The 9125-nt window shown below is 38.8% G+C and overlaps 1 protein-coding gene across 1 annotated transcript in view; it reads right to left on the bottom strand.

Annotated features, from left to right (window-relative positions):
* Window positions 1-9125, bottom strand: part of myo16 (myosin XVI) — a 144731-nt gene that overhangs the window by 21145 nt on the left and 114461 nt on the right. Inside the window, exons 27-30 of the mRNA XM_037687029.1 lie at window positions 8755-8960; window positions 2181-2283; window positions 1461-1557; window positions 1092-1359 (exon numbers count right to left, since the gene is read on the bottom strand). Coding sequence (XP_037542957.1) covers window positions 1092-1359; window positions 1461-1557; window positions 2181-2283; window positions 8755-8960 — 674 coding nt within the window. The remainder of the gene's footprint in view (window positions 1-1091; window positions 1360-1460; window positions 1558-2180; window positions 2284-8754; window positions 8961-9125) is intronic.

Below are 9125 nucleotides of genomic sequence, written 5' to 3'. Positions count from 1 at the left end.
TTAATTTATTAATTTTTTCCCCCACAAGCCCCTTGCATCTATTCTCTTTCTTCTGGGGTAATTTCCTATATCAGCAACATGTAGGCTGGAGTAGTGTTCCATAGGTGCAATACTATACAATCTGATAACGCAGCTCGTTATCCGACCATCCATCATGAACCTTACAATTAAAAGTCTTGAGCACACAGGTATAGAATGACATCATTAATCACAGAACACCTGCTGCACACACGTTGGAACACACACATGCAGAAACAGAGACATGATTAAAATCCTGAACGTAATTAGAGACGTGAATGATTCCTTCATATAATAATTAATCTCATGACGGACAGAAACTACAGAAGGTGTGTTACTCTGCAGTCACTTATAAAGTCAACACATTTAGAATTATGAAATAAATTATATCTCCTATTAGAGGCAGTATTTAAGTGAAAATCAGGTTTTGAATAATTGCTGTGTTTTCGTATAAATCGCTATCAAGCTGCAACTAATGATTAGTTGTGTTAAATAAGAGCAAACAGATTTATCTGTATATGTTTGTTTGATTTTCAATTTTCTTCTTCAAATTTTTATCAATATTATGTAAAAAAAAAAAACAAGAGGGATGAATTTCCAAAGCAAGATTTGATTGGAATAAATATTTTAAGGGTTTTGTTTTTTTTTCAGCTGCTCCCTTCTGCAGGTGTTGCCAGTGAGCAAACACACAGAAATATTTTAATACTCTAAAAATTCAGTTCATAGTAACATTTATCAACAATTAATCAATATTTTCATACTCAAAACTTCAACTGAATAAGATTTTCTCATACGTTCTTATTTAAATGAAATGATGTTTAAACGGTTATCACATTAGATGGTGATTTCCTTTCTGTAATTTTGACCTGGGTTTATAAAGAAACTGACGATAAATCTGATGGAAATCATCAGTCGATTAAAACAAGTGATGAACTGCACTTCAATGATCTTAGTATAAGTTTTAAGTTCTGAGTCCTGCTGGTTTCAATTAGCAAAAAAACATAGAATGTGGGGATGTTTAGTCTTTAATATAAGCAGTCTATGGTGTATACCTTGTGTTTGTCTATATTTACCTCCTGACCGGCTGCTCCTCCTCCTTGCCCACAGGCTCAGGCCTCTCACCAAGAGGTGGGCTGCTGCTGAGGGTGCTGAGCAGGCTGTGGCCTCGCAGACGATCGCTCTCTCTTGCGATGTCAGATGCGTTTTGGATGACCAGCTGGTCGTAGGTTCGAAGCCCCACGTCTTCTGCTCCCTGCAGGAATCGTTGCACGCTGTCCGCCTCTTTGTGATGGAACGACAGCTTGCGACTGACCTGTTGTCGGGCCAACAAACCACGAACCACTAAACCATGGAAAAGAAAAACCATAAAAGGTGTCAGATGTGAACAAAAACAGCGTTCTGGATCATGACTGTTATTAGTTTCTTGCTGTTTTGAATACTACCTTTCTGACAGGTGATAATCTTTTTGTGAAGCTGGTAGCAGCGGTCAGTGAGCTGGTCGGCCTGCCAGTATCTCAGAAACACTTTACTACTGCCCATCTAAACAGAGATCACGCACAATACACATGTATGATTCTTCCTTATACTGGTTACATCTACAAGTGGTGCTCAGACCCCGTGAGGCTGCTTTCTGTTTAAAAACTCAAACAAGTGGCAGTTTAGGGACGGACAAGCAGTGATGCAGCAGTGATTTATGCTAATAGGTGAGAGGAAAGGTTGAATAGGGTGCAGATTTGCATACTGGCGATGCTTTTACCCCTAGGACTTAGGGGTTAATGTATACAAGTTGCATAGATCTGTGAGGGTGACATACTTCTACTGATCAGACTGTTTAATGAAACACCAGCTAGAGCATGCGTGTGTGTGTGTGTAAAACAGAGGTTCATGAACAGAGTCTGCAGGGTATTGTGAGGGAGTGAGTGTGACCTGAGGGGTCACACATTCAGACACAACAGCAGTCTGGCAGACAGAACACAGAGAGAGGGGTGGAGGGGTTCATGCTGCTGTGAGAGGAATTATGATGAGGCCAGGGCAGCTGGAACAAGATGTCAAGATTCCATCAGATGTTTCAGACACACAGGTCAGAGATTAAATCATCTGGAAAATCTTTTGTTATCGATGAAGACACACACAAGGTGGGGGGGCCATGCACACAAACACACCTGCCATCCTTGGAGTTTTGACTGCTGCAGAACTAAGCGACACTTCTCCTCTGTGGACCGTTTCTTCTTGTCTCCAAAAGTTGAGATCACAAGTTCTTTATATCTGAAGACACACGCAAAAAAAGAAGACATTAGAGCTGCAGAGATAAACACGACGAGTTGAGAAATTTCATTGAGACATGGTGACCGTCTCCTGTTGGAAACAATGGACCCAAAGGTCACGGGGGTTGTACGGCGGAGAAGCCAAAGCATCTGTTCCTGTTGGTTGTCCCTGGCAATGGTTGCTACGAATGATCAGCTGGACTGAGTCAGTGACTTGGAGAGGAGAACGAGTCTTTGAACTATGTAACACTTTATAAACCAAACTGTTTTCATGTAAAGTGAAAGTTCTCTCTGCGTACTTGTGGTTCAAAACGAAGCGCGAGTGCAGCAGCTGCCTGAGGAGTGAAAACTGATACAGATGTGGGTGTGTTGTAATTTTTCTGTCCGCATTGTTCAACTTGTGACACACAGCAGAGCTTTATACACAAGGATCAAACACGCAGTCATCAGTCCTTCAAAGGTTATCATCTCTATAAACTATAACTGAACACACAAAAAAAGATTTCAATCAACTTTATTCCAAAGTGAAACAGAAACTAAGACGTTTTTCTAAGAAGATGCTTTGACTTTCCTTCGCAGCAACATGTGTTATTAAAATTATTTAATGCTCAGTGTATTCCACAACAAATGTGACAAACCCAAACTTTAAAGTCTTAATGAAAGGTAACAATATATACAGTATATATATATATTATTACCTTTGCTTATCATATACTGATAATACCAGTGGACAAATAATTAATTCAGTATTATTATAGGAATAGAACAAAATAATAATAATAATAATCATGATGTTCATTGATCATATTTTCTCTACGAGTCATGCTGTCTACACATTTCCCAACAAAACAGAAATGCAGTCAAAGCAATTCTGAACAATAAAATTGACAACAAACACTTTATTTTGTTTTAGCCAAATGTTTAATTCAGGTAAGCATTTGTGAGTATGACTGGAATATCTGGAAATGCATAAACGTCAGGGATCTGAAATCCAGCTGTGTCAAATAGCACTGACCTGACCTGGCAGCTCCAGAAACATTGCACGCATATATTTAAACATCATTTATCGTCGACTTAACACTTTACTAGACCACAGGGTTATTTTAGGGAACTCTTTTAGTTCTGAAACTAATTCAGAGGTACTGCCAATTTACATAATTTTCTTTGCACCTTTCCAAATAGTGTCAATAAAAATGCATTTTGTCAGTCAGTTCTTGCTCCTTTATGATGTTGGTAAAAAGGCAGGAGCAGCTGATGATCCCACACACTCGATGAAGCAAAAATAAGAAGCAGATGGCTGGAAACATAAACCACTCGTGTTGTCAATACTGAGTGAGTGAGTGAGTTTCCGTGAATGTTGGATGTGTTTGATTTGCAGATAGGGGGCCCTGTCTGAACTCTACCTAACCCTCTCTCCTTATGCCAATACCAGCCCAGCAGACACTGCACCCCCCACATAAAACACAAAGGAACTCTGTAAACCCCATGACCTCCCGTATGAGGATATGAAAACTATCGATGCTCCCTGGCTTTTACAAGACCCAAGGGGTTTTGTGCGGACCTGATGAACTGAATAACCCTTTTAATACAAATTAAAGGCTACACAGAGCTATCATGGTTCATTGTGACCACAGAGACATTGCTGACTACTATGACTATAAAAAATAAATAAAATGTGGCAACGTATATGTAATTTAAACCCTTAATTTATTTGAAGTTACGATGTATACATCATATAATGAATATCAAGAAAGAAGAATCCGCCCATAGGACCTGACTCAACCTTGTTAGATACTATTTATACAATTTCTGATTTTGTTGCTTCAATAAACCTTTGAGAAACATATTTTAAGAACATGATAGTGAAAACAAATTATTATTAACGCCTGTAAAACCATGTTAGTTGAGATATTTTTGTGTTTTCCAAGGTGTGGTGACCATCTTGAATCAGATTGATCCCAATGGTTAACCAGCCATGGATGTACATTTAACGATTGCTTTCAGCAATATTCCTTAATTCTGTCCACTGGTTTGAGAGATTTTTTTTTTAATAACAGACAAAAAACACACCCAGACACAGACAATTGCACAATCTTCCAGATGTCCTGATGGTTGGTGATAATGTATGGAGAGAGCTATAATAAAATGCAAACAAATAACAGATTCAAATGGCTGTATTTGACTAAAACAAAACTGTAAACAACCACATACTGTATCCATCCATCCATCTATTATCTTTACCTGCTTCATCCTTTTCAGGTTGCGAGGCTCACTGGTGCCTATATTCAGCAGTCACTGTGCTAGAGGTGGGGGACACCCCCTGGACAGGTCTCCAGTCCATCATAGGGACACATAGAGACAAACGAGACAAACAACCATTCATTCTCTCACTCACACCTAGGGACAATTTAGAGTTACCAATCAGCCTAACATGCATGTTTTTGGTCTGTGGGAGGAAACTGGAATACAAAGATCAAACCCACGCATGCACAGAGAGAACATGCAAACTCCACCCAGAAATGTCCCGGGCCGGGATCTGAACCGTCGACCTTCTCACTGAGAGGCCACAGCTCTACCAGCTGAGCCACCATGTGGCATATATTGCAGGGGTCTGCAACCTGCGGCTCGGGAGCCACATGCGGCTCTTTGGTCCCTCTGCAGCGGCTCTTTCAAGCTTTGATCAAAACTAACTTTAAACTGAATTTTATTGGTTCTTATAACAACAAAAGGTCTAGTTTTTCTGTCATTTCTTTGCAAATATGTGACTACTAGAACTAACAGAGGGAGTAGAACATACTTTAACTTTATTTATTCAAAGTAGGATACTTTATTTTTCCACAATTAAAATAATTTACCTAGATTTGCATAGTTCATTGTTATGTATATATTTTTTTTAATTGGGAAAGAACATATTATTTTTCCTTCGTTAGAAAAATCTTGTCCTTTTTTGTCTTAAAATCTAAAAATTTCAACAAATCATTAGACATTTTCAACTTTACAATGGCCAGAAAACTACCCTACCCAACAACCCTACTTGTCAGAAAATTGTCCTCCAACCAACTTAAAGTGGTCTGTGGGCTACCAGTTGAGAATCCCAGTTGTAACAGGTTTTGTGGCTCCGGACACGTTTAATTTAGTGAACAAAGGGACAGAAATGGCTCTTTTGATTGTAAAGGTTGCAGACCCCTGATATATTGTATCATAAAAGACAAATAAAGGAATTAGAAAACTCCAATTCCTCATCAATCACTCTGGGTTTTGCTTCAAAAAGTCGCAAGCATGTCACAAAGACGTCTGCGTGGTCACGGTATAGAAACATATCTGTGTATGTTCAGAAGCGTATACACCAATGTCAAGATTAACTGCAAATTTATTGGGTTGTTTTGTTGATCAGTCAAGGGCCATGGACCTGTTTTCAATTAGTCACAAATCGAGTGAGAATAGAAAAAATAACTAAATTGTATTTAGTGCGTGCGCATGATAAGAAAAACAGGCAACAAAACAACTGAAAGAAGCTACGAATAAGATCTAGAAAAAAGCAAAAGATTAGAGCAACCTGTGCTTCTGAAGAAAAGAGAATGTAAGGAAAACACACAACTAAAGACAATGAGCTGTGGGAAGAGTTGTCCAACCCCCATTGCCGAAGATTTCTTGGCTAAATCGTTGTTCATTTATTGGCCCTGTCTGTGCTTAGCCCAGTGAAGAAGGGACAGAGAATTGCATGGCATTTAAGTTGGGATTACTGGTGTCTTTGTGAGTGGCAGACACTTAAATTAAGCTTGGCTTTAATGAGGAGCACACAACTCTGTTGGTATGGACACAAAACACAATACGGAGACATAACGGTGGTGAAAGATTGTAAAGACTTTTTCTCGACACAATTTCTCTTTGTTTCCTGCATCACTATATGACTTTAAAAAGTTTTTGCATATGGTTTGACCATGTGGATAAGATTTAAAGAAATGCATGATCATATATGTTTGTAAATTTGTTATAACTTGTGTATGAAATCAGGTTTTATAAACTCGGCCATGTCAGATAAATGGGACACCTTGGAATGTTCTTGAGGCATATGAGCCCCGAGACATTTGACCACCAACATGTATAAAGTTAATTCTTAAATCAAAGTGGACATTTGTGCCAAATCTGCAGGATTTTTTTCTTTTGGGCTTCCAAGGGATATTGCATTTTACAAGTTTCGTGTTCTGTACGGTTTTAGTGCCCTTGACCTTAGACCGTTAAAGTCCAGTTAGCTCAGCTGATTCAAATATTTCTGTCAGCTTGGATTCACCTCATATATTCAAGAATGACTTTGTTTATGAGAATTAGAAGGATTTATGCTCACTACTGGCTAAACAAATAATAAAAAAAGCCCAACATTACTTGAATGAGTGCATATTTCCTTACACTTCCATGACATATTTTAAACTTGGACCATCTTATAACAATAAGGGATGGAGTTGTAGCTGTAAATAGCAAAATGCACAGTCTCATGTGAGATTGAAAGATCCTGTAAGATGTATTAGTGTTCAAAATATGTTCCGTTAACAACTACTTCTGTTAAGGACTGGTAACAATGGTAACTACTATGATTACACTTAATCTCAAAATGTGTAAAACTGAATGTTTATTTTGAACCGAGCTGACTCTGAAAGTTAACCAGCTGTTGATGTACATCTAATGATAACTTTCTGAAGGATTGATTGGAATCCATCCAGCGGTTATTGAGATATCTTGCTGACAGAGTCGACTCCTATACATAATGGCAGATTTATTAACAAGCTTGACTTATATGGTAAATAGTGCTCAGAATATAATATTGGCACGACTCTCAGCTACCAGCACACCTGATGTTATCAGTACATGAGGACTGTAATGTAGTCATTTACTGTATGTGGTTGTCAATGTTAGCCTAGATGTGGCAGCCATATTGGATGTAGTTGAAACATTAGTTGTAGATGTACATCCAGTGATTACTTTACTGTGTGAGTCATTAAATTCTGTTCAGTAGCTTGTGGGATATTTTGCTAACTTGACAGATAAACACGTACAAAAACATACAGGTAAAAACTGTGCTCTCTCTACGTTTGTATACAAATATATAAACATATGATTAGACGACGCATTAATCACATGTGCAACAATTGTATTTTTCAAGAAAAATAATTCAATAACTTAAAACCTACACCAGGTTAAATGCGTAGGTTTGGCCGTGTTCATAATAAAATGGTCAACTTCTGCCAAGCAAACGTGTTTAAGTTTTTTATTTTCCTTCTGTGAGCCATGTTTTTTGTGTTGAACTTGTTCCTAAAGATCTGCTCTCTTGTGTATGCCTGAGGTCTTGCACGTCTCACACGGCTGCTTTTACTTTTCTTCATTCGAAATTCATTAACTCGTTAAGTATTGCTTATGGGTCCTCAATGCTTTCTTCTTTAATTATAGGAGTCGGAACCAAATTAGAGTGTGCTATTGGCTTTGTTTTTTATGACAATATACTTGATTACCTCTAATCTTGAAAGGAAAAATCTTGCTTAGTAAAAGTGTTGTAACATAAAAAAGAAGAGTCGTGCTTTTTTGACTGAAGTTTGGACATAAGTTTTAGAGGCCAGCTAATCTGTAGTGGAACCCTTATATTTGCGAGGGGAGTGGCCTTGTGCTCAGCTTTGACGTCTTTTATTATCTGGCAAGAATGTTAATGTTAATCTTGTAATGTGAAAAAGAGAATGAGATGAGAGAGGCAGAGGCTGAGAGCGAGAGAAGAAACGAGACTAATTTAACCGCTAACATCTGTCAGCGCTTTGCTGCTTTCAAGGAATCACAAGAACATGGAGAGAAATGTGGAGACAAACCCGTAAAATGTGAAAGATTGTGAGCGAGATGTGGAAGTACAAGAAAAGTGGAATGATAGGGTTCTGTTATCAATTTTAATCTAAATAAAATTGAATCAAACCAGACCCAATGGGGAGTAACCATTTGAAAAACCCTGATGCAGGTCAAAGTGACCTTCCAACATGTTGGTTAATGCCTGTGTGTCAGGCCGTTTTGGAAAATGTTTCTGTGACATTTAGCAGTAGCAATGGTCTCCTATAAAAGTCCAAAACAACTATCGAAGTCAAACTACACATTGAACAAAAAGGTTTCTCTGACTTTCCTTTGTGTCCGTCTGAGTGTGGTACTGTAAAAAAAAAAAACAGCCTCACATTCAGCCACAGATGTGAAGAAAGCCATGGACTGTTTTACTTCCAGCTTACTCTGACCTGCTGGACGTGTCATGTTTAACGTGACAGAGACCACAGTGACCTGCTGGGATTGTAATGAGAACAGTGAGGCAGACAGAGACACAGAGAAGTGCAATTTGTCATCTTTAAAACCTTTCTGGGGAGGGAAAAGAAGCGACTGAAACAGTGTGCTGATGTAGCACAGCACCTTAAGAAGATAAACCTTTTATCACACAACAAGCTCTGACACTGACCTGCTGAGGAAGCCTGAGAAGGACAGGCGGACGGGGTATCCATAACGGATCACACGCACCATATCGAGCACTCCGATGTACTTTAGCTGGGTGGACACATGGAAGCTGTCAAATGTGTCAGGCTGACCGCTGGGGTTGGGGCGCACGCACTCCACAAAGTGAGGGGTGCAGTTCTGCAGTTTACTTATCATCTCTGACAGTGAGTTCTTGGAGAGAAAACAATAAGAGAGAAGACAGACGTTAAAAGGGCAGTACAGATCTTTTACGGTGAGGTTCAGTGGATAGGTTATGAACAATTAACATCTTACCTGTAGTATATATATATATGCATATATATATCAGCGATAGGTGTGTGTAGCCTCGTGCGGAAG

Source organism: Nematolebias whitei, chromosome 13 (assembly GCF_014905685.2).
Source record: "Nematolebias whitei isolate Nwh7 chromosome 13, NemWhi1, whole genome shotgun sequence".
Classification (NCBI taxonomy): Eukaryota; Metazoa; Chordata; class Actinopteri; order Cyprinodontiformes; family Rivulidae; genus Nematolebias; species Nematolebias whitei.
The sequence above is the reverse complement of the archived record's forward strand: the minus strand, read 5'-3'. Positions and strand labels throughout refer to the sequence as shown.